The sequence below is a fragment of the Lampetra planeri genome, chromosome 24 (assembly GCF_965212315.1).
Source record: "Lampetra planeri chromosome 24, kcLamPlan1.2.h2, whole genome shotgun sequence".
In the NCBI taxonomy this organism is placed as follows: domain Eukaryota; kingdom Metazoa; phylum Chordata; class Hyperoartia; order Petromyzontiformes; family Petromyzontidae; genus Lampetra; species Lampetra planeri.
Window position 1 is genome coordinate 1,483,086 of NC_136130.1, and position 25,573 is coordinate 1,508,658.

Sequence of the window (25,573 nt, forward strand, 5' to 3'; positions counted from 1 at the left end):
TGGGGGGTCCACAATTAGTGTGAACCTGTTGGATAAATTTCTTACAACCACATCTGGTGGGGGGGGGGGGTGTCCACTTTCTATTAATTTTTGATTCAGGCCTTCTGAAAGGCTCTAATAATTGAGTTGACAGACAAACGGAACGCCGGACTTTCATAATAGATTGATAACCACCCTCTGTGTTCTCGGTGAAGATCAAGGCCAGCAGAGCAAAGACACTGCAGCAGAAGGCACGGGGTCACTATCGCGCTGGGTAACAAAAGACTGTCGGTCGTGACGAAAGTATCAAGATGAATGATTAATACCGCAATGCATAATTCACAGCTGTGTGTTCAGTGCGCTGTGGAGTGGGGGCCCTGACCCTGCCCGCGTCACGCCACTCACAGGGGGTTGTTTTACAACGAGTCTGCACCGCGACTCCCCCTACGATCTCTTATGCCTCGTGCTTTATTAAACGGCTTTGCTGATGTGCATAATGGAGGGTTTTTTTGGGTTAGATCGCGTAAATATAAATGTGTCATTAAACCCGCCACCACCAGACAGCCAATTAGTAAGGCTTGTCAAGTAAACAACACGTGCCATTCGTTACTGGTACTGTACAGCACACCAGTGTGTTAGAGAGTAAACCAACGACGTTTCACCAGTAATTACGAGCATCAGGTGACAGCCAGATTTGTGGTTGTTGCCTGATGATGTGATCCGTAAAAAAACCTCTGTTATGGATAACATTGGTGGCGAAAGCCTACGTGTTAAGTTTTGCTGATGTGAGTTACTATTTTTTGTCTCATTGATTTGTGAAACGGGCTTAATTCTATTTTGAAGTTTTACCCCAGGGCTTAACTTCAGGCTGAGCCATTTGGGGGCTGAGCTCCGGATTTTTTTTTCCTGCTATAGGGTAGACCCAATGGGGGATCTGAAATGAACTCTCGTGGTGCCGAACAAATCTCATTTTCGCCACAATTATTGTGGACGACCCACCCGTGTCTGCAGTTGTTAGTATTTGTGTAGTGACATCGGGGATGTCACTGTATGGTGCCGGTCCGAGAGGGCCATGGCACGCAATGCATTAAATTTCGATTTAAAGCTTTCGTGACTGCAGGGATTCATCTTCTTGGTTTTTTCGGTAAAGTCACGTAGAAGGGAAGTAATAAAATAATAAAAATAAAACATAATAAAATAATTCTCACGACGTTTCGGCTACAACGCAAGCAGCCGTCTTCAGGTGAAGAATGAGACACTGCCAAGCTAGGAGCTTATATATAAGCTGGGTTGGAGGTGGAAGAAGAGCGCCTTAACAAAATGTGCATATCAAGAGGAATTTAGCATATTCATGGGAAATGCGTAGGAGGTGGGTGGGGGGGTTTCAAAGTCATATTATGCCCATGCATTATGCAGGATCAACAGCACCAAAGGGAGGGGGCAGGGGGTAGCATTAACAAAGGGAGGGAATGTTAATAGTATGTAGAAGCAATGAAACATGTGATGGTTCAATGAGCCATTCTGTCTACAGGAAAGCCACCCATACGGATGCCTACCTAAAACCGGATTCCCACCACCATCCATCCCAGAAGAACTCCCTCATCAAGACTCTATACCATAGAGCGCAATGCATCTCCAACCAGGAACACATTGCCAGTGAACTCAAACACGTACGCCAAGCTCTTAAGGCTAATGGTTACCCCGACTACACAATCCGTAAAGCCATCACTCCAACCATCAAGAAGGATCCTGTTGAGGAGCCTTTCAAAACCATCACCTTACCCTACATTGCTGGGGTCACAAAAAAGATCTCCAAAATCCTGATTAAACACAAGATTCAGGTCCGATTCAACACAGTACATAAAATCCGTGATCTGGTCCCGTATGTAAAAGACGTGGTTCCAGACATACAGTACCCTGGCGTCTACAAACTAAGTTGCCTCTGTGGTAGCAGTTACATTGGAGAAACCAAACGACATGTCTCGGACCGCATCCGTGAACATAAAGCAGACCTGAAACTGTAGGACAAACACCTCAGCCGTGGCAGATCACTGTTACAATTCAGTGGGCTCACATGCCATTGACTTCTCCAAGACAGAGGTTCTCTGCAAGCCATCTGGCTACCATGAGATTCGTTCATGAGGCGATCCACATATACAAACACAGAGACAATTTCAACCGAGAAAATGGATTCTGGCTCAGCAATCATTGGAAGGACGTAATAAACCATTTCGGATCTTAACTGATTGTTGTTCACGTTTACGGTGACTTTCAGACCGCAGTCCACTCACTGGCATTAACTGTGTATCTTGTGTTCTCCACAGGGAATGCATTATTTGCTCCATTGCGGGTCTCCTGCCACCGCTCTCCCATTCACATGTTTCATTGCTTCTACATACTATTAACATTCCCTCCCTTTGTTAATGCTACCCCCTGCCCCCTCCCTTTGGTGCTGTTGATCCTGCATAATGCATGGGCATAATATGACTTTGAAACCCCCCCGCCCACCTCCTACGCATTTCCCATGAATATGCTAAATTCCTCTTGATATGCACAGCTTATATATAAGCTCCTAGCTTGGCAGTGTCTCATTCTTCACCTGAAGACGGCTGCTTGCGTTGTAGCCGAAACGTCGTGAGAATTATTTTATTATGTTTTATTTGTATTATTTTATTACTTCCCTTCTACGTGACTTTACCGAAAAAACCAAGAAGACGCAATGCATTGTCATCGCGTACACCCCGTAGGCGGGTGTAGTACCAGCCCTAGCGGGGCTTGGTGTGCGCTGCGATAGCGCGGGCACCACGCATAGCGTGTAATGCGGGCTCTCACAAGGTGGGACAGTGTCAGCCCAGGGGCAGGGTTGCCTCGGGCCATGGCACTCTGGTTGACCCCGTAGACACGTGATCCAGAGCCAGAGTGTCCACAGAGACGCACCCAGGTGGGGGGGGGCTAGGGGGCGATCACGTGTCCACGGAGAGCTCTCGAGAGGGATCGGGAGAGAGCTGGAAGGCTCGAGAAGGCGGGCGGAGCCAAGGGAGAAGCAGCCCCGACCCAGGGGGATATAAGGTGGGTCCCTGAGAGGGACCGGTGTCACTGCATTCTACAAGCTGAAGTTCTACGTCCTACAAGCTGGAAGCTCTACAGGCATCAACACGTGGTCGGGACCCGAGAGAGGGTCAAACCCTTCGTAGCTGTAACTCCTCCATATAGGGTAGTTAGCTGGGTGGTCACCACCCTAGGCTGTATCTGGTGAAGGGGCAGTTACTCCTTTGTGTTACGTGTTGATGTTACAAATAAATGTGTTGCCTCTAAAGAACGCCTGCGACTCAGTTGGACTCACTACATTTGTAATAATACTCTTGGAGACGACTTGTGGAATCGGTCCTTTTATTTATTCCAATTCACAAGTACTCCCCGCTGCTGGCAGGCAACGGAAAGTGGGCAGACAGACCACAAGAGACGCACCGCCACGTGGCACTCGGAGCCCCGTTCGCGCGTGGCCCCTCTCTTCCTTCGTTCTTCGTCTGACCACGTGTCGTTGATCTCTCCCCTTATTTAATGCCTGGGTCACGTGGTACGCTCCAGCCAATCCTTGGTAGCCTGTGCCGAATCTTCTAGATTCCCCATCAACTCCCGGGACCACGCCCCTGACTTGTCTTCCCATTGGCTGAGGCCAAAACCAGCAGAACCAATCACCCTAGCTGGCACCCCTCGATCACGCCAGGGCCATGCTCCCAGGCTCTCCCCCCATTGGCTGTAAAGCAGGACCGGCAGAGCCGATCACCACGTGAGCCGGACATAGGCTCTTATTACACATTTGCATACCAGTTCCCGGGTGTTCCTATTTCAGTGGGCACTCACGAGCTCCAAATGAGAAGACTGAATTCCCGAGCCTCGGGACGCTCGCTGGCCGTGGTGAGCTGCAACCCAGAGGCCGCTGGCTCGATTTGATGTCCCAAGCGCGGCAGTTGAAACAATGGCGCAAGCTTCTTGAATCCCAGCGCCGCCGCCCACCCGGCCGCGTGTGCACACCACGGTTTATCGACCGGCAGTTCGAGCGTGTGGTGGGCTGAAGTGTGGGTATTCCCGCCTCTTCCAAGAGGTCTGGTCAGCGTGGCAGAGTCGACCAAGGACCCTCTAGAGAGGGGCTCTCCAGAGCTGCCTCCAGTGGCCAGAGCGAGCATCTGTCGGGCTGCACCTCTACCTCTAACGTCAGCTTGACACCCAAGCAGGTCACGGGGCTGTCGAGAGAAGTTCAATTATGGGACTGTGAAGCATTATTCATTGGCCACTTCGTCTTTCGTACGTCTGATGTAGACGCAGAGCAACAACTACAATTTCACATTCAGGTGGCCAAGCCCAGATAACTGCGTCAGTAGCAGCGGAGTATATCACCGCCGTGATGTCTCATTCGTATTTGTGGATCGGGCATTGCGTTGTGATATGTTGTATGGTCTGTTCTGGATGACCACAGTCGCACACTGCTGGAGAGTTTTTAATTTTACATTTGTGCGTCAAGTATCCGCACATGCCATGATTTGTGCGGATACGATTTAGGGTGGACCGTGAGCTTCGCGGTAATGTCACCACGGCACTTGTGCCAGGTTAGGTGCACGTTGAGACTAGCACGTGAAGTGTGGAAGGCTCTGCTGGCAGGTCACGGGACAGTTCCGAGTGTTATGGGCAAATGCACCGCCAGTGCTCGCCACTGTGACCATTTTCTGCGTAATCTTAGCCACCCAGCGCTCCGCTCGTTGTGAGCGTTACGCTTAGCTTTCCCCTCCGCTGTAGATAACAAACCTAACTCATTCACACGACTAATAACCCATTCACACACTGCGATTGGACGGAACATTTTCCGGGGTCCTCCGTTTTATCTGCGCAAACACGCAACAGCCCAGACTCCCACGTGGACAGGGACCTGTATTTTCCGGAGCTCAGCCCCCGGGGCCGGACAAGGCCGTGTCTGACCGCTGCCGCTGTGGGTGAGGTTTTCACTGGGGCAGGAGAGAGCGAGAGGACACTGTGTACACAAACGCGCAGCGGCAGGTGTTAGGAGGGGCGTGTGGCACGGCGCCTAGAAACGCGCCGATGTTTGTGTGAGTCCGTGGCCACGCGAACCCCTCGCTCTGCCCCCGCCCCGCGCGCGCGTCCCCACCACCAAACCACGCGGCGGGTTCCTTCCTTGCGCGTTCACCCGGCCGCTGTTTCGCGCATTGCCGGGCGGCCACGTCCCCCACTCCTCTTCTGGTGAGTGCCGCAGCTTGTGAACAAGTGTGGGTGATGCACGCACGCCACCGCGCACCTACGTGTGTCCAGCTACACGATGATACAGCTAGCGTGGGGCCAGCAGTCGCCTACAACATCACTGCAACATCACTGAAACATCACCACAACATCACTGCAACATCACTACTACATAACTACAACATCACTGAAACATCACCACAATATCACTACATCACACTACTATATCACTACAACATCACCGCAACATCACACTACTACATCACTACAACATCACTGCAACATTACACTACAACATCACACTACAACATCACTACTATATCACTGCAACATCACACTACTACATCACTACAACATCACTGCAACATCACTACATCACACTACTACATCACTACAACATCACTGCAACATCACTACTACATCACTACAACATCACTGCAACATCACACTACTACATCACTACAACATCACTGCAACATCACACTACAACATCACACTACTACATCACTACTACATTACTACAACATCACGATACGTCACTACGATAGCGCGCTGACACAACGCCGCCGCCGTCTCCTCCTCCATCGCTTCCGCTCGCTGTTCTTCCCAAAACGCACAGGTGAATGTCTTATCAGTAGCAGCAGCAGCGTGGTCAATTCACCGCTGGATAAATGCCTCTCTAAGCCGTTCGCTGCGATGTGGTAATCCACCTAGGCACCTGCACGCGAGCTCATTTGATGGCTCCATCTCCTTGGCAGGACGTGCTCTTTCGCACGCGTCACATTGGTTTGGAATGGAGGAGCGGTGGCGCAGTGGTTGTCGAGCTGCGCTTGACCAACCACGGCTGACATAAGTGGCCGAGTGATGTCCGAACCGGCCCTTGTCAACGTTAACCAAAATTCTCACTCACCAGCGGCGTGGTGACTGGCAAGGTGTGGGAGGGCCTTCATCCTGCAGGGGATTGGAATAGGGGTCTGAGAATCGTGATCTGATCATTTGAGATGCGTGCTATATGCGTTGGTGAACTTCTTCGCTTCCATTCACAGCGTTGGGCGTGAACAACTTTCCGCAATAACTGATAAACACATAATCGCACTGCGTTTGCTTAATGCCCTGTTCGCTACTTAGTCGACAGTAATCATAATAACCACGCCTTCGTCAATCTACCGCTGGATGAAGTACGGCCTCTCGACGTTGTTTGGCCATACTTCACCGCACTGGTCAGTACAGGTTTGGTCGTGAAAAAAGGGGAGGGGGACAACAACCAGGACCTGGTTCAGACACCGCCGTGGCTAGGAATTTGTTTCACAAAACTTAATTCAAGTCGCCGAGTTTCGATATCTTTGTGTGCAAATCACGGCGCCACCGTACATAATCACAGTTGCCAGTTTTACAAAGACAGTGTACCTTCGTAATTACCAACAGCCCCCCTCTCCCCCTTGTCTATCCACTGCTGGATGAAGGCCGTAGTGTCGGCCATTCGGGGAGTTTGGTCATACTTCACCACGCTGACCATTGCTGACTGGTACAGAGAGTACTGTGTGTATGGAGTCTGTTTAAACAGCCTGCGTGTATAATCAATAAAGTCTTTCGCAATACACCCTCTACAAACACTGTAGACCCACAGCATACATACATGGGCAGATAGTACATTACAGCAAACTGTCGGTGTGCGTCTTATAATCCGGTGTGTGTGTGACCCAGACTTTTGTAACTTTATTGAATCCGTCTTTTAATCCGTTGGGTGTATGTTTGTGTGTGTGACCTGGTTTGTTTAATTATAAACACCGTGCACGAGTTCAGGGTGCGTCTTACTTCCCACAGCGTGTGTTATACACCGTAGGAGCCGGTGGGATATTGATAACAGAGTGACATCTCTTTCGGGGTAGCATGGGTAGTGCGCTCCTGCATTTAGCCGCCCTGAGAAAGTGGTGGCCATTCCATTATTTTATGGACGGTGATCAGTGCCTCCATAGGACGGGCACAGCTGTTGATTTCCCAGAGTGTGGTACTGCTTGTATTGACCAGAGAGCGATGATGGTGACGATGACGAAGGGAGTTGATCCCAGACTGGGAGCAGAGTACTCATCTGCAATGCCACCCTGTCAGAAGGGTTATCTGTTAAACGATTTAAACTGTTTTTTTATTTTACCAGTTTGGCCGATCGAGCTATATATCTCGTTTTCAGAACCGACCTGGCCACAAATGATAGCTGAACGAAGTGGCTTACCATGTGGACATTTATAGCAGCCCAATACTGTATTCTAAACGCATGTTTCCAAATCCACACGACCACGGGGAGAGAGAGAACATGCAAACTCCATATATACAGGCGTCAGGGTCGGGATCGAACCCACGACCTCCTGTGTACCAGGCGAGGTAGTTAACATCTCGCCACCGTGGCACCCTCAGTACCGACGCTCGGAGTTCACTCTCGTTTCGAGCATTGGAGTCGCTGTTACGATCGCTCTGCCAACAACAGCCAGACAGACCCGACCATCCGAGACGAGATGAATCCCGGTCTGTGAATATGGGGTTTTCGATTCTTTTTCGGGCATTTTAATGATCCACAGCAAAAGTGAATGTTTGGTTAAGAATTCACGATTAGCCAACTTCACATAGCAGTTGGTTTTGATAAGTGCAGGCGATGCGGTTGCGATTATCAACTGAACATTGAACTCGCAACTACTGTACTGCGGTCTGTAGTCTAGCATGTACAACCCTCTTGTCAATCTGCTGCCAGATGGGGGCAGTACAGCAACATTAATTGTTGGACTGTGCTTGTATGGTCCCATGCCTATGCTACCTTCACCAACCTGCACTGAGCAGCGTGATCCACGTATGGTCAAACAACCCCCATGACGTCAAAGCGTGCAGAGAGAGGCCTTACTCATCCAGCAGTGGATTAATTGACAAAGGGATGCACGTTACATTACCAGGCTAAGGCTTGTTGGGTGCCTGTGGAATGCTGAGTGCGGAGGGGTTGGCATTGGCTTGGGCTGGAATCCTGACATTGCCTCTGTAAGCTGGACAGTGGCAGGCGTAGTCTTTGTTAAACCGGCAAGCCCTGCTTGTAAAACTATTGCGGAGACTTTTATGGTTGTGCTGTGTAGCTCTCCGTGTTGTTGAAGGGTCGTGCCGTGTGTTGTTTGCATGATGTCCGACGTTGAAAACGTACTGCACACACTTCAGCCAATATCGTGTACAGTATTACATGTGTTCTGATTTATATATACAGTGAGGGAAAAAGTATTTGATCCCCTGCTGATTTTGCACGTTTGCCCACTGACAAAAAAATTAGCAGTCTATAATTTTAATGGTAGGTTTATTTGAACAGTGAGAGACAGAATAACAACAAAAACATCCAGAAAAACGCATGTCAATTTTTTTTAATAAATTGATTTGCATTTTAATGAGGGAAATAAGTATTTGACCCCTCTGCAAAACATTACTTAGTACTTGGTGGCAAACCCCTTGTTGGCAATCACAGAGGTCAGACGTTTCTTGTAGTTGGCCACCAGATTTGCACACATTTCAGGAGGGAGTTTCGAGGTTGACGTTTGGCAACTCGAACCTTCAGCTCCCTCCACAGATTTTCTATGGGATTGAGGTCTGGAGACTGGCTAGGCCACTCCAGGACCTTAATGTGCTTCTTCTTGAGCCACTCCTTTGTTGCCTTGGCCGTGTGTTTTTGGTCATTGTCATGATGGAATACCCATCCACGACCCATTTTCAATGCCCTGGCTGAGGGAAGGAGGTTCTCACCCAAGATTTGACGGTACATGGCCCCGTCCATCGTCCCTTTGATGCGGTGAAGTTGTCCTGTCCCCTTAGCAGAAAAACACCCCCAAAGCATAATGTTTCCACCTCCATGTTTGACGGTGGGGATGGTGTTCATGGGGTCATTGGCAGCATTCCTCCCCCTCCAAACACGGCGAGTTGAGTTGATGCCAAAGAGCTCCATTTTGGACTCATCTGACCACAACACTTTCACCCAGTTGTCCTTTGAATCATTCAGATGTTCATTGTCAAACTTCAGACGGGCATGAATATGTGCTTTCTTGAGCAGGGGGACCTTGTGGGCGCTGCAGGATTTCAGTCCTTCATAGCGTAGTGTGTTACCAACTGTTGTCTTAGTGACTATGGTCCCAGCTGCCTTGAGATCATTGACAAGATCCTCCCGTGTAGTTCTGGGCTGGTTCCTCAACGTGCTCATGATCATTGCAACTCCACGAGGTGAGATCTTGCATGGAGCCCCAGGCCGAGGGAGATTGACAGTTCTTTTGTGTTTCTTCCTTTTGCGAATAATCTCACCAACTGTTGTCACCTTCTCACCAAGCTGCTTGGCGTTGGTCTTGTAGCCCATTCCAGCCTTGTGTAGGTCTACAATCTTGTCCCTGACATCTTTGGAGAACTCTTTGGTCTTGGCCATGGTGGAGAGTTTGGAATCTGATTGATTGATTGCTTCTGTGAACAGGTGTATTTTATACAGGTAACAAGCTAAGATTAGGAGCATTCCCTTTAAGAGTGTCCTCCTAATCTCAGCTCGTTACCTGTATAAAAGACACCTGGCAGCCAGAAATCTTTCTGATTGAGAGGGGGTCAAATACTTATTTCCCTCATTAAAATGCTAATCAATTTCTAACATTTTTGACATGCGTTTTTCTGGATTTTGTTGTTATTCTGTCTCTCACTGTTCAAATAAACCTACCATTAAAATTATAGACTGATCATTTCTTTGTCAGTGGGCAAACGTACAAAATCAGCAGGGGATCAAATTATTTTTTCCCTCACTGTATGCATATTTTTTAAAGCTTGGACATTGAACAATGAGACTTACTCATCTGTATCATCAGCCTTAATCTATCCACTGCTGGATGGGAGCCTCCCCCAAGCTGTCATCATCCTTCACGATCATGCGATGAAATACTCCATCTAACTTTAAACCATTTTTTATTTTACCAGAGGCAATGCCCACTGAGCTATGTAGCTTTTTTCAGAAGCGACTTGGCCACAAATGAAAGCTCAACCAAGTGGCTTATCGCCACCTGGACATTGATAGCAGCCAAATATTATAAACGGATGTTGAGACTAAATGTGGAGTGAAAAACTGGAGACGGAAAAAAAATCCACGTGACCACGGGGAGAACATGCAAATTCTAAATACACTGGCGTCAGGGTCAGAATCGAACCCATGACCCCTGCATACCAGGCGGGGTAGTTAACATCTCGCCAAACTGGCTGATCACATCACTCCATCTCTCTGAATGAGTGGCAGCCAAAGGAGGGAACGCGTCCGAAAGTATGTCCACCTGAAAGTCTGTCAACCGAGGAGTTGGAGTGATGGGATTGTCTCAGGGTGCAGGTGCTACGTGGATTTGTTACATCACAAGGCTGAGAGACGACTACATCTTGAGAAGGTGTTCATGGTAGCAGTGGATAAATCCTGGCTGCTGATGACGAGGACCCCTACGACTCGAATAATGTAAACAAAATAAGTAGACGATACCTCTCCTACCCATAGTTGTCTCTCCACATAAAAATAAAAGCATTATCTTTAAACACAGGATCCCATCAGCTACACGTCCCTTTGTTAGTAGTACATTTTTCAGCATTACAAGTGTAATGTGAGGATATATCCGGGTTGCTGATGGATCACACCTCGTTACGATGATTGGCTCTGCCGGTCCTGGCCCATAGCCAATGGGGGGAAGTCTAGGGGCATGGCCCTGACGTAATGGGAAGGTGACATCTGTAAGTAGAGGATTGCTTAACTGGCTTTAGCCACAGCCAATGGGGGGACGAGTCAGGGGCGTGGTCCCGGGAGCGTACGATGGAGTCTAGAAGATTCCATAGAGGTTAACCAGGATTGGTAGAAAGGTACCACGTGACCCGGGTATTAAAAGGGGTGGAGACGAACAACACGTGGTCAGATCTGGAACGAACGGAGGGTGAGGCCACGCTGGAGCGGGGTCCAGGCTGCCACGTGGCCGCGCGTGTCTCTCTCTCTATCTATCCCTTTCACGCTGTCTGTCAGCAGCGTGAAGGAGTAAGATAGGAGTGTTGTGAATGAAAGACAAATAAAGACCGGATTCCAGAAGTCACTTCCACGACCTTTATTACACAAGCAAAAACTCTGGGCCCGTTTCAACAGTAATTGTCGCTGGTGGGTGAGCTGACAGATTTCTATGTAGGCCAGGACCCTTCTCTCTTGTCGACATGGGTCCGAGCTCGACACAAAACTCTATACAAGAGGGGTCGGCCACCAATATAACAAGAAGAGCCGCTTTCTTATAATTCGGTAAAACAAACTCAATAGCCGCAATGCTGATGACGAGGACCCCTACGACTCGAATAATGTAAACAAAATAAGTAGACGATACCCCTCCTACCCATAGTTGTCTCTCCAAATAAAAATAAAAGCATTATCTTTAAACACAGGATCCCATCAGCTACACGTCCCTTTGTTAGTAGTACATTTTTCAGCATTACAAGTGTAATGTGAGGATATATCCGGGTTGCTGATGGATCACACCTCGTTACGATGATTGGCTCTGCCGGTCCTGGCCCATAGCCAATGGGGGGAAGTCTAGGGGCATGGCCCTGACGTAATGGGAAGGTGACATCTGTAAGTAGAGGATTGCTTAACTGGCTTTAGCCACAGCCAATGGGGGGACGAGTCAGGGGCGTGGTCCCGGGAGCGTACGATGGAGTCTAGAAGATTCCATAGAGGTTAACCAGGATTGGTAGAAAGGTACCACGTGACCCGGGTATTAAAAGGGGTGGAGACGAACAACACGTGGTCAGATCTGGAACGAACGGAGGGTGAGGCCACGCTGGAGCGGGGTCCAGGCTGCCACGTGGCCGCGCGTGTCTCTCTCTCTATCTATCCCTTTCACGCTGTCTGTCAGCAGCGTGAAGGAGTAAGATAGGAGTGTTGTGAATGAAAGACAAATAAAGACCGGATTCCAGAAGTCACTTCCACGACCTTTATTACACAAGCAAAAACTCTGGGCCCGTTTCAACAGTAATTGTCGCTGGTGGGTGAGCTGACAGATTTCTATGTAGGCCAGGACCCCTCTCTCTTGTCGACATGGGTCCGAGCTCGACACAAAACTCTATACAAGAGGGGTCGGCCACCAATATAACAAGAAGAGCCGCTTTCTTATAATTCGGTAAAACAAACTCAATAGCCGCAATGCATGTGAATACAAGACGGGTTACTTAATAACGTCAAACCATATTTTTTTGCAATCGCTATTTTAAGAACAGCACACGCACAATGATTTGTAAGACCGTATTTACTACAAGAATGTCAGTGTGTAATGCGCGTGACGTCACCCCACGTCGACCAGCCCCCCTCATTAATAATCATGAACAGGTTTCATCCTCCACATAAACCCACCCCTCATTAATAATCATGAGTGGGTGACGTCACTCCGCATGGAGAACCCCCCCTCATTAATAACCATGAGCAGGTGACGTCACTCCACATCGAACAGCCCCCCTCATTAATAATCATGAACAGGTGACATCCTCCAAATGGACACCCCCACATTCATAATAATTAGTGGTTGACGTCACTCCACATGGGGGGCCGAGGAGCCTCCTCCCCCCTCCTCAGCGTCAACTTACAACCCTCACTACAAAGGCCGAATCCTCACGTCACGCGATCTCCGTAACGCTATTGAGACATAGAAGTAAAAAGGACGTCATGATGAACAAGGCATTAGAACCTTTAAATGAAATAGATCAGTGTCACCGCGCCCTTACAAATTACACACGCATTAATGCAATAAATACCACGTCTGCTTTTCGCTTGCAAGTTTCAGATTTACTGCAATACATCCGTCCTTGGACGGGCAAAAGGCTAGTTACGATTAATTGTTGGGCTTTTTAGACGTTCACCGTTTATCTAAAATAAAATTAGGATTGGGTTTTTATTTTTTACACTTTGCAATGATGGCATCGGGAGCCACGAAGCAGTCCTTAAAGAGCTGTGAGTTTGCGGCCCGTGCAATGCAGCGAATACACAACACGCGACAACAGTGATGATGATTCATACGCAGGAGGCTTTCGCCACCAATATCATCCATAATATAGTTTGTTTTGGGTTAGATCGCGTTGGAGAGCAAAGCCACAACATTTACCATCTGATTTGCTCTCCAACACACCGGTGTGCTGTACTAGTAACGAATTGGCATGTTCTGTTTACCTGATAAACCTTACTAATTACTGTGTCCGGTGGTGTCGGGTTTAACGACACATTTATGTATTTATGCGATCTAACGCCAAAAAAACTGATTATGAGAGATGATAATGATGAGTGCCGGTGTGTGTGTGGATACAAAGCATCGGGAAATGAACGGGAAAGCGCACAATGGTCGCACTGTATGAGAAGACAAGTCTGGCTCAGGGGCCCGACTCGAGAAGGAGGAGGGTATTTACTCGAGACAAACACACGCGTGCCGACAACGGCACGGCAGGGCCACCACGGAGAAGCTGTTCCTGCTTCCTTGGCTGACCCGCGTCGTTGTCGCCACTTGAGACCCCCGGGCACGGCGCGGGGGCGAAACACAATCGGGGCATCCGCGTTCCGTCGGTCTTAAGGGGTGCAGTGTTCACACGCGCTCAGTTATCAACACCGGAGCTATAACCCCCCTCCCCCTCCCAAAAAAAAACACAGCATGTTCGTCTCGAGTTACGCTACAGGACTGAAACTTCATATAATCCATAGTCTCACGCATATAAAGTGTGCATAACTTTATAACTGGTTGGGACCAGGGTCGATACAATGAGTACCACTTTGTGGGGAAGTCAACAGCGGTTGGCAAATGGATATACTTGCCCCCGCCATATGAATGGGGAATTTCCACCACTGGTTCTATAAACAGGAGATGTGCACCGCCTTAGAAGATTGGGCATGACATGGCTGGGAATCAAACTTAGGTCGTCAGGTTCATCGCGCAGAGCAAATAACCCATATCGGCTTACACGATGAGTACACACTCTGAACCGAGCAACCCGAGTCCGATACCCAGCCACGGCTAACGTCAGTGGCAACATATGTTTGGACAAGTCTCCCTCGCCACCCCACACTTTTACCAACCCACCCTGACCAGTGTGGTGAAGTATGATCAAACGAATCCCCATTGTGGGAGGACTTCAGCAGCAGATTGACAGAGAGCCGTAAATAATAATTGGATATGGGTTTAATTTTTTATATCACTTTAAATTACAAACTTTGCGCAATTACAAACTTTGCGCAACTGGCCACACGCCTTGAGTGGGATGAATATTTTCTAAGAGATATATGATCTGGTTTTTACCCATCCCATCAATTTTCCAAAGGCACTGCACTTGAGTAATTGGCACTTCGTAATCATCAGTCATGTTCAAACAACTGCTCCCCAAGCCACCCCCGCCACGATCCTGAGATGCACCAATCCACCCTGCACGTGCACACCAAACGATTTCACCGCTCCATATCCACGCTGGACGTACTCTCGGACACTTAATTTGAGCCGAAAAAAATCTTATCTGGAAACCCAGGCGTATGTCGCACAGTCACACGCATTAGGCTTGCATGACAACTCAAGCGTGTCCCATTTGGCCATTCACATTGTGCTTCCTGCTCGTTACCCAGAGTTTCAAGCCCTTCACAGCTCGCAAAGAGCAGCAATTGAGAGCCCCCTGGGTGGCGTGAGTGGGATTGGCTGTGGTCTGACCTCTGGACATTGACGCACGCTCCAGATAAGCATTTGCGATGTATCGTGGGCGCTAGCTAATGCGGCTCTGCAACTCAAAGTGTATTATATCGCATCCCATGTCAACCATTCCGATGCCCTGCTGCTGTCTCGCCAACAAGGGGACCAGCAACCCCAGTGGCAAGCATACCGATATTGTACACCACCAGTCTGTACAGCACCAGTCTGCAAATGGGCATCGTCGATGGGACCTTTTTGCCAATATCAAAATGATGAGAATATACGAATAAGCGTTACCCTTTCTGCCAGAAAATAAGAACAGGGTTATTTTATTTTCATTTTCTCATCAAATGGACATCAGTCTATCAGTAGGGGACGATGTTGTTATGTGAGGTGTTATTTCGTCCAGATTAAGTTATCTGAAATTAGTATGAGTATCTGCAAGTAACTTTTCATATTTAGACCGTAACGCCTCTACACAATTGCCCACTATTCTTCAAATTATGTCACGGTAACCTCTGACGTCCACTGTGAAGCAGATGATACCTTGCAGTATTTTATGGTTCGTACACCTGAAATATTAACGAGGACAGCCGATAACCTATGCAAACCAGTGGCGAAACGTGTCGTGGGTTGTGATTGAAGTGTTGTGCGACCTTTGGAAATGTATTTGAATATTTCTGGCGTAGAACTTTCTTGTGTTAACGCCGCGTTTTATCAGACAAACTGCCAACAGAGGAGTGGTTCCAAACCTGAGGTTCGGGGACCGCTGGTGGTCCCTAAGGCCATGGGAAGTGGTCCACAACACCGTTGGTGATACTGCGGTTTTTAGAGCAGCTTTAATAATACAAAATATGTCACGAGCGCGCGGTGCTCCCGCAAACATTTTTTTCAAGGGTTGACAGTGGCACGCAGGGCCCCTGATAGGCTGCGAGCTGCTGTGATAGAGCACAACAGTCGAGGTGATTGATTGCCGCTGCTTGTTGAGATAGCGTATGCAGTGCAGGTGTCCCTCGCTTTATGCAGGAGCTCGGTTTGTGTGATTTCGCGTACATGCGGCTCACCTATTTCTACCAAAAATTAGCTATATTATGCGGTTTGAATTCATTTTACATGCGGCTATGCGGTCGGACGTCGGACAACATTATGTCTACTGTGTGTGTACTGTGTGTGTATTGTGTGTACTGTGTGTACTGTGTGTGTACTGTGTGTGTGTATTGTGTGTGCATTTTGTGTGTGTGTACTGTGTGTATGTACGGTGTGTGTGTTGTGTGTACTGTGTGCGTACTGTGTGTGTATTGTGTGTACTGTGTGCGTACTGTGTGTATTGTGTGTACTGTGTGCGTACTGTATGTGTGTACTGTGTGTGTACTGTGTGTGTAGTATACGCGCTACTCGGCAGACAGCTGTCGTGTGCGGTTTCGCTTTGTGTGAGATTTTTCCCTGACTTTATGGATCTACTGCATAAAGCGAGGTAAACCTCGATTAAAATGTGTGACAATGTATGCTCGTGAATTATCTTGTTTCTGTTCACAGAAACGCCACCAAGCAGTGCATCTTGGCCAATAGATTACTGGACGTGCAGGGAGAACAAACTAGAGATTTCAGCAACCAGTGGCAAGAATAGCAATCTTGAGGGCTTTTGGAAATTCATCATGATTGTTGGGCCGATTACTAAATTACTATTTCACCGCACATTTACAAAGGCTTCCTTTTTCGATATGCGTGGTTGGCATTCAATGTGCAACCGTTCATTGAGGCTTTGCCTGTAGAGACAACAACGAATGGTGCATATGGTACACGACACGCTAATATTAATAGACTGAATATGAATCCATCTAATTGCTATTGCTTCCATGCGAGAGCTTCAATAGAATTTCTGTAGGAGTAGAGACCTCATCATTCAATATCATGTGTACTATACAGGAGATCCAAATTGAAAAACTATACATTTTTCTTCTAACTTCGCTTTTAAAGAGACACAAGCAATCATGAATATCGAACAATAACAACATATTCAACTGGACGTGTCTGTATGATCTTAATTAATATTAAATATGATAAATTAAAACGAAAATACCCACTTTTATTTTACTGAATGATCATTGTTAAAACCATGAGGTCAATACACAGGTAAGAGTGCTGATACAAAATGAGCAAAATTATGAATCAGTACACGCCCGGTGAGGTTACACCGCTACATGTGTTTGCAAATACCGTGGACAAAGAACCACGTAGTAGTCCGCATTTTTTATAACGTTTTACTTGAGCTTATTAAATTTCAGATATTTTTCGGATTTTCAGATTGTTCACATGGTGTCCTAATGTAGCAACATCTTAATGCTAACGATAGTGACATCACTTGAATCCACGTGCCGTCACTTTTGGAGCACGGGAGTGACATATTAGTGACATCCCTTTGAGTTTTCGGATTAATTTGATACAAAACAAGAACTTTATTTCTTTAAGAGTTTGAAAATTGGGAACACATCCCGAACTCGCATTCAGAATTCCGGCCAATATGCAGCAATAAGGGGAAACGAGTGATTGGATCAGATCGTCGTGCTGAGATAGAATGCAGCAACAGCAGCAGCAGCAACCATCGCAGACATTCAACCTCCTTCGTATGCAAATGACGGGCGAGCAAGACAAGCAGGGACGTGCGCGATTGGACGTGGGTACGAACGCGGCCCCTGGCGCCAAGACCTCCAACCCGTACGCCATCGACGTGGTGCGGCTGCGCAAGAAGGAGCTCTCCCGGGGCATCATCAACACCGAGCAGCTGCTCGAGTCGCTTGTGGAGCATGGCGTGCTCAGCTATGACAAGAGGATGGCGCTGTCAACGCTCCGGACACGCGAGGAGCGCAACACGCGGATGCTCGAGATGGTGGCGCGGTCCGGCGAGCGGGCATGCCGCCTCTTCTTCCATCCGTGCCTCAAGCAGGCCGAGCCCGAGCTCTACTCCACCATTCGCCGCTACGTGGGCGAGGTGTCGCGCCAGGTGGGCGACAGCCGACGCCAGCTCATCGGCTACCTGCTCGAGAGAGACAATGGCAGCCTGGAGGAGTTTGAGAATGGCGACGATCCACCCAGCAAGGTCAAGGTGATCACCCGCAAGCCCAGGAAGATGCCGGTGGGAGACGCCCCTCCGCCCAAGGTGGAGAAGCCGGCACAGGAGCCAGAGCCGCCACCGCCGCAGTCGCAGCCCGAGGTCCTGGTGGTCACCGATGAAGCGACCTTCAAGGCTGCAATCGACGGAGACCTCGCCTACTTCGAGAGGGCTTCTCTGACAAGTGGCGACATGAACAAGATGAATGAGAGGAAGGAGACCCTGCTTCATCTGGCCGCCGCACAGGGCCATGCCAGCTTAGCGGAGTTCCTGCTGAAGAAGGGAGCTAAGTTCAATATGAAGGATGTGAACGGGCGAACCGCGCTTCACGCGGCGGCCGAGAATGGCCAAGATGCAGTGCTCCGATTGCTGCTGAGCGCCGGGGCTGACGTTTACACTCTGGATAACAAGGGGGAGAATGCTGCCGAGCTGGCCTTGAGAAACAACCACACGAGCGCCGCGAGCGTCCTTGTGGAGCACGAGAAGACGCGGCGAGACCGCAGGAAGCACCTCATCCATATGGCGGCGCTCAAGAACGAGAGCCGTGTCGTGGCCACGCTGCTACAGTGCGGGGCCAACGTGGCCTCTCCGGATGAGAAGGACCGCACGGCGCTCTACTACGCTGTTACCGGCGGCTTCACAGAGACCGTGCAGGTCCTCTTGGCGGCCGGCGCCAAGTGCGACCATGACCTCGTCGACGTGGCATTTGACGCCAACAATGCAGGCATGTTTGAGCTGCTGCTGCTGAGCCACGCGCTTGGGGAAATGTCGGACGAGGCCAAGGCGAGGCTTCTCTTCAAGGCTGTGGAGCGAGGCTTTGACGGCACGGTGCTCGCGCTGCTCAAGCAGGGCGCTGACCCCAACGTGGCGGACGCTGGGAGGTCCTCCTACACGCCGCTGCTGCTTGCGGCAGAGATGGGTCACACGGATGTGGCGCTGGTGCTGCTGGAGCAGGGCGCCCGTGTTGACGTGAGGACGTCAGACTCCAGCTCCGCCCTGCACCTGGCGAGCAGCAAAGGTCACTTATCGACGGTGCAACTGCTCCTTGGCAAGGGCCTGGCCGTTGGTGTCGCTGGCCACCTGGAGCGAACGGCCCTGCACTCCGCGGCCGCCGAGGGCCACCTCGCCGTGGCGGAGCTCCTACTGCGGGAAGGGGCCAAGGTCGGCGCGGCAGGCAGGGACGGCGCTACGCCGCTGCATCTCGCCGTCGAATCAGGCTACGTGGAGGTGGCCCGGTTGCTGGTGAAGAACGGCGCCGACCCCGGCACAAAGGACAAAAAGGGCAAGACGCCGCTGCACTTGTCGGCGATGGGCGGCGACGTGCACCTGCTCGAGGTGCTGCTGGAGGAGAAGCGAGCCGACGTGAACGTGGCCGATGGAGAGAAAAAGACCCCTCTGCACCTGGCGGCGGGACACGGCCACGCGTCGGCTGTGTCGCTGCTGCTAGCCAGGGGAGCCAAGGCTTTCTCGCGCGACATGGACGGCAACGCCGCGCTTCACTTCGCCGCTGCCGCTGGCAGTGCGGAGACCACCGGGGTGCTCCTGGAGGCCGGCCGCGCGGGGAAGACCAACAGCAAGCGCAAGTCGGCCGCCGACGAGCGCAACACGTGGCGCAAGACGCCACTGCACATCGCGGCCGAGACGGGGCGGCCCGAGCTGGTGGAGCTGCTGCTCAAGAGCGGCGGCGCGTCGCTCAACGCCCTGGACAACTCGCGCGACACCCCCCTGCACTGCGCCGTCCGGGGGGCCCACGTGGCGGCGGCCAGACTCCTGGCCGGGTGGGCCGAGGGCCCCGAGAAGCCGAACCTGTTCGCCGCCAATGCTCTGGACAAAACGCCACTGCAGCTGGCGGAGGCAGGCGACACGGACGGTCACCGCGAGATCGCCACCCTGCTCAGGAAGAAAATGAGGATCATATAACAATGTGCACGGCACAGCTCGCGAGTTTCCTGACCCGCCCGGCTGTGAACATCAGACGTGCAGGGCATGCAACTCATGAGCACCGCGCCACAGGAGGGTTGCCACCTCATACATTTCCGGGACAAATTGTAGGAGTTAAAGGAATGTCTCCACAATACCGGAAGAGGGGAGAACTGCACGTAAATGTCTTGGTGTGGTGTACAGTATGATGATGATTATTGTTATTACTACGCAACTGGCAAAAAAACTGAACTTTTAATATCCTGGAAAATCTGTAAGACTTCCCAAGACAGCTATCTCAAGGACGATTCTTGGAAAACACAGTTGGCAAAACACAATCAGAATCTGTATTCATCCTGGAGGAATCCGATGAGCTATGAAGCTCTTCTGACCCGCTCCAGTCGGGTCCAGAGGCGGGCCGTCAGGGCCAGCAAGGCCTTTTCTGCTGGCTTAGAGATTGTCAGAATCAGAAAATTTATTTTTATAATTTAATATACATTTCCATTAATGCTATATGTATTTTACAAAGTTCGTTCCCATCAGTCTATTAACGTCATTTCATGGCTACTCTCTCCCCCAGTTGCGCTGCGTCGACTACAGCTCACATAAATTAGAGCTTTTATCCAATCAGATTTTCCACATGTGCTTTCTCAGCCTCTCTGGGTGAAAAATCTACCCTGAGGCCTTCAGAATGTCAAGTGAATCCCCTCTGCTGTTGAAGCAAATGGGGATGATGTTGTTGTCATATTCTTTAACCAATCAGATTTCGAGGTTGCCATGTTGGGCGTATTCTTTGACACGCCGGAGCCTTCGAGCTGGCCTAGCCGCCTACGTTCGCATTTTTCGTGTGGCGTGATCGGAGGGCCAGTAAGCTAACTGAAGTAAAACTAGCTAGCACATAACGTAGCATCATTTAAAATGTATTTAAACTTTCTTTCGTGACGTTTAGATTTTTAGATGTAGTGCTTTAGATGTTTTTCTGTGGGGAAGCCTGTTGAATCCTGATTGTGTTATTTGTGTTTTACGGAATTTATGCTTGCTTGGTGGTCATATGAGTAAATGTGACTGGTTGTTGTGAGTTTGTTCTTGTTTCTTTGGTAATGACATTGATTTCGGCGATACGATGTCTATTTGTGATGCAGCATCCTGTCATACTGCGTAATAGTGGTACATCCTTGATGGTTTAAGTCACCAAATATTCATGTCTCTGCCAATTAGTGTATTGTAACTCTCATAGGTGTTGATCCTCGTGTTAAATCACTTTATTCTACTCGATAAAGGTTACCGTCACTGTGAATATGGGGTGGTTAAGTCGAATGACAATAGCCCTAGTGTCATGGTGAGGTTATTCGAAGGCTGTTTAATTGCGGGAGGATAGCACTGAAGACATGAGCGTAAAATACACGGCCCGCCACTGGTAGGGTCAGAATGTTACAACAACAAACAACACGCTATACATGCGACATGAACACGTTCCTTCGGAGTGGGCAGGTAGGAACTTGGTTGGACAGCGCATTCGTGCACGACAGCCAGACAAATAATCCCTGGTAGGCAGTGTGGAAGCTGTTACTATCTGTATAAGTGTAGTGTATCGTGTCGTGTATCGTGTAGTGTGTAGGTTAAACGTTGAGTTTTATAAGGGGACCACGGGGTGACCCACCCAGCCCCACCCTCCCCACCCAGCCCCACCCTCCCCACCCAGCCCCACCCTCCCCACCCAGCCCCAACCTCACCCTCTCCACCCTCACCACCCAGCCCCACCCTCCCTACCCAGCCCCACTCTCACCCTCCCTTCCCACCCTCACTCTCCCCACCCAGCCCCACCCTCACCCTCCCCACCCAGCCCCACCCTCCCCACCCAGCCCCACCCTCACCCTCCCCACCCAGCCCCACCCAGCCCCACCCTCCCTACCCAGCCCCACTCTCACCCTCCCTTCCCACCCAGCCCCACCCTCACTCTCCCCACCCAGCCCCACCCTCCCCACCCAGCCCCACCCAGCCTCACCCTCCCCACGCAGCCCCACCCTCACCATCCAGCCCCACCCTCACCACCCAGCCCCACCCTCACCCTCCCCACCCAGCCCCACCCTCACCCTACCCACCCAGCCCCACCCTCGCCCTCACCACCCAGCCCCACCTTCGCCCTCCCCACCCAGCCCCACCCTCCCCACCCAGCCCCACCCTCCCCACCCAGCCCCACCCTCCCTCACCCTCCCCACCCAGCCCCACCCTCCCCACCCAGCCCCACCCTCCCAACGCAGCCCCACCCTCACCACCCAGCCCCACCCTCACCACCCAGCCCCACCCTCACCCTCCCCACCCAGCCCCACCCTCACCACCCAGCCCCACCCTCACCCTCCCCACCCAGCCCCACCCTCACCCTCCCCACCCAGCCCCACCCTCCCCACCCAGCCCAACCCTCCCCACCCTCCCCACCCAGCCCCTCTCCACCCAGCCCCACCCCTTCCACCCCCAACTGAATCACCTTAAGGCTGGGAATGTTGAAAGAAACACGAGGCAAAAAGATCCGCTTTTTTCTTTTCAAGGCTTCCATTTTATGGAGCCACCCTCCCCAAGTTCCATTTTGTGAATGAAACATCGCCTGTCTCCTCATTGGCCCGAGTCGCGGCGGTGCCCCCCCCCCACACCACTAACCATCCCCCCTCTACCAACCCCAACTCACCGCTCCCATTGGTCGGCGCCCCCGAGCCAATGGGAGTGCTCTGGTGGGGCGGGGCCATGCACGACAGACTGACAAATAATCCCTGGTGGGCAGTGTGGAACTGTTGTTCCTACCTGTATCAAAACATATCCCATACCTGTCAACCCCTTATCAGTGCCCTACCTTATTACAGAACAATTCAGACCTTATTGGTCACTCCGTGTCATTATAAATCTCAACGTTCATCCTACAAAGGCCCATCACAAGGGCGAAACATAAACAAATAGACATGTATTTTATTTAGAAACGGCTGTATGCTGTATGAACCTGAATACTAAATTTTCCTGCACCAGAATACGGGTAAACGGTACGGGTTGATAGGTATATCCGGGTTGATTGAACTTAAAATTTGCCACACGCTAATCAGAGGTGCTGGGGGAAGGAAAACAAACTAAACACAACAAAGCGGTTCTAAAGAAACGCGTTTTCAATTTACATTGAAAAGTCACGCATGCGTTTTGTTGAAAACAGCACAATATCGAATTCACGTTTTGTTAGAACGATTTCGCCCTCCTTTCCAATCATCACATACAGGGGGGAGGGGCCCGGCACGCGGGGGGGGGGGGGCACGCGGGTGCCCAGTGCGTGGAGGGCACGCGGGTGGAGGGGTGGGGGCCGTGAGAGGGGTGCGCGCTTGGGGGGGTGGCCGGGTGGGGCTAAGTTGGCTGCTATAAATGTCCACGTGACGATGACGCCACTTGGTTGAGCTATCATTTGTGATGGCCAGGTCGCTTCTGAAAAAGAGCTGTCCAGCATAGCTCAGTGGGGGCCTTACCTGGTAAAATAAAATACAAATGTTTAGTTTATAAGGGTGGGGTATGTGGGGTGCCCCACGGTCACTGGGGGGGGGGGGGGTCACTCATGAAGGGGGGGGGTGACTGGGGGTGCAAAGATGGAGATGTTGTGGGGTAGCGAGCCCGTCTCTCCGTGGGGGGTTCGTATTGTATCTTCACCACTCGTGTGGACAATGCCATTACAGCCCTTGGTTAATCCACGTGATGGCCTTCCCACGCAGTCACCGCAGTGTCGGTCGTGCGAGACGTTTGACCATACTTCAGCAGCCTTGTCAGTGTGGGTTGAAGAGGGGAACCAGAACCCAGTCAGACAGCATTCGCTCCTCGTGTTCGCCGTGGTTGGGAATCCAACTCGGGCGATAGGGTTATGAGTGCATTGTGTTATCCGCTGCACCATCGCTGCCCTAATTTATGTGTTGGGTTAATCTATAGCATATGTTTGGATTTGAGCAATATTTGTTTCTGCATGTATACATTTTTTTATGATGTCTGATGTTTTTGCGATGTTGGATTTTCGAACAATATGCGGTAAATAAAACATGCAGTACATTGTCAACAAGCAAAGGTGCGTATACAACTCGACAGCACAGGCTGCTATTGCATCGCGCTGTTTGAAAGCTTCTTTGCCAAAGTGGTGCCTGTCTGATTGCCCGTTTCAAAACAAGGAGATACAGTACTTGAATCCATTAGTCCCGAATGTTCAAAAGAGTGAATATAATTTCTGTGACGTGTGCGATTTCTGTACAGGCAGCTCTTGGACGTGCGTGCATGATGGCACCATTGACGCTGCAGTTAACAAGTTTAGAGGAAATCACATTTGAACCCAGTATTATGTACCACAAGTTGGTGTTAATAGCTTGGATATTTTTTTATTTGGCTTACTTGTAACATGTGATGATCATAATGCATATCTACATAAAAGTGAACAAATTATTTGGTAATGCTGCATTGTGCAGTGGTGCACAAGCACAAATAACAATAAACTCAACACGTGATTCGTCAACCACACTGTGTCCTCCATAGCATATGACATGTGACACATGACGTGCTATGAAGGGCCATTGCCTGAAACGTATCCTATTGTATATATTTTTCCTCTCAAGGCAGTGCTGTTGACGAATGTGTTGAGTTGTTTTTGTCACGTATAAAAATGTTACAGATATACTGTATATTTAATTAAGCTCATCACAAAAAAGGTAAATTTGCGGTCGATGGGCTTTCATGGTCAATACTTGCCATTGGCAGTTGAGCAACAAAGTACTTATTTTCGAAATGTTTTACAAAATTGAAAAATACCTTTTCCACCATTTGGAAAAATCTAACAGCACCATGAAGAAATTATAACAATGAGAGAGTTAATGAGACAACAATTGAATATTACATCACAATCCCTCATCAAGACAGTTGAAGACATTGTGTGTGGTGTGGGGGGAGGGAGGGGTCTTGATTCGCGACATGGCGAGCGAGGATTAAATGTTGTGAGTCACTAATAACATGTGTCCATAATCGAGGTTTTTTCGGTTAGATCGCATAAATGTCGTTAAACCCGCCACAGCCAATTAGTAAGGTTTGTCACGTAAACAGAACGTGCAAATTCATCACTAGGACAGCACACCGGTGTGTTGGAGAGCAAAGGCACAACATTTACAATCCGAGTACGACGTTTCGCCAGTAATTACAACTAGCTTCATCAGGCGACAGCCAGATTTGCGGAGAAATCCTCCTGTTTGGTTCCTTAAATAGAGGGGTTTAACGACACATTTATATATTTACGCGATCGAACCCACAAAACTTGTATTATGGAAAATATTGGTCGCGAAAGCCTACGTGTTAAACTATTGTGTGCATGCGCTCGTAATATCCTGTCTTCAAAACATGACTGCATCTCGACATGTACATTATGGCAGTGTTTCTCAACTCTAGCCTTCGTAACGCAACCGCGTAATCCACGAGCCCAGACCAGATGCGATATCTCACTTGTCCGTACCACCTGACGTGACATCGTTTTAGTGGATTCGTTTTCTTTACTTGGCCAGTAACAAGTGAATAATTATTCACTTTTGTTCACGGCCACGAGAGTTTAGTCATCGTA

At 49.8% G+C, this 25,573-nt stretch overlaps 1 protein-coding gene across 1 annotated transcript; it reads left to right on the top strand.

The window, feature by feature from the left end:
* Window positions 1-4,688: 4,688 nt before the first annotated feature.
* LOC144726646 (CARD- and ANK-domain containing inflammasome adapter protein-like) lies at window positions 4,689-21,039 on the top strand. The gene is made up of 2 exons (XM_078605386.1): window positions 4,689-5,232; window positions 16,473-21,039. Exon 2 carries the CDS (start codon window positions 17,512-17,514, stop codon window positions 19,963-19,965), a length of 2,454 nt encoding a protein of 817 aa, XP_078461512.1. The 5' UTR covers window positions 4,689-5,232; window positions 16,473-17,511; the 3' UTR covers window positions 19,966-21,039.
* The last annotated feature ends 4,534 nt before the right edge of the window (window positions 21,040-25,573 follow it).

Bases quoted from the DNA above. Each gene is read 5' to 3' on its own strand.
- LOC144726646 (XM_078605386.1), top strand. From the start codon at position 17,512: ATGCAGCAACAGCAGCAGCAGCAACCATCGCAGACATTCAACCTCCTT.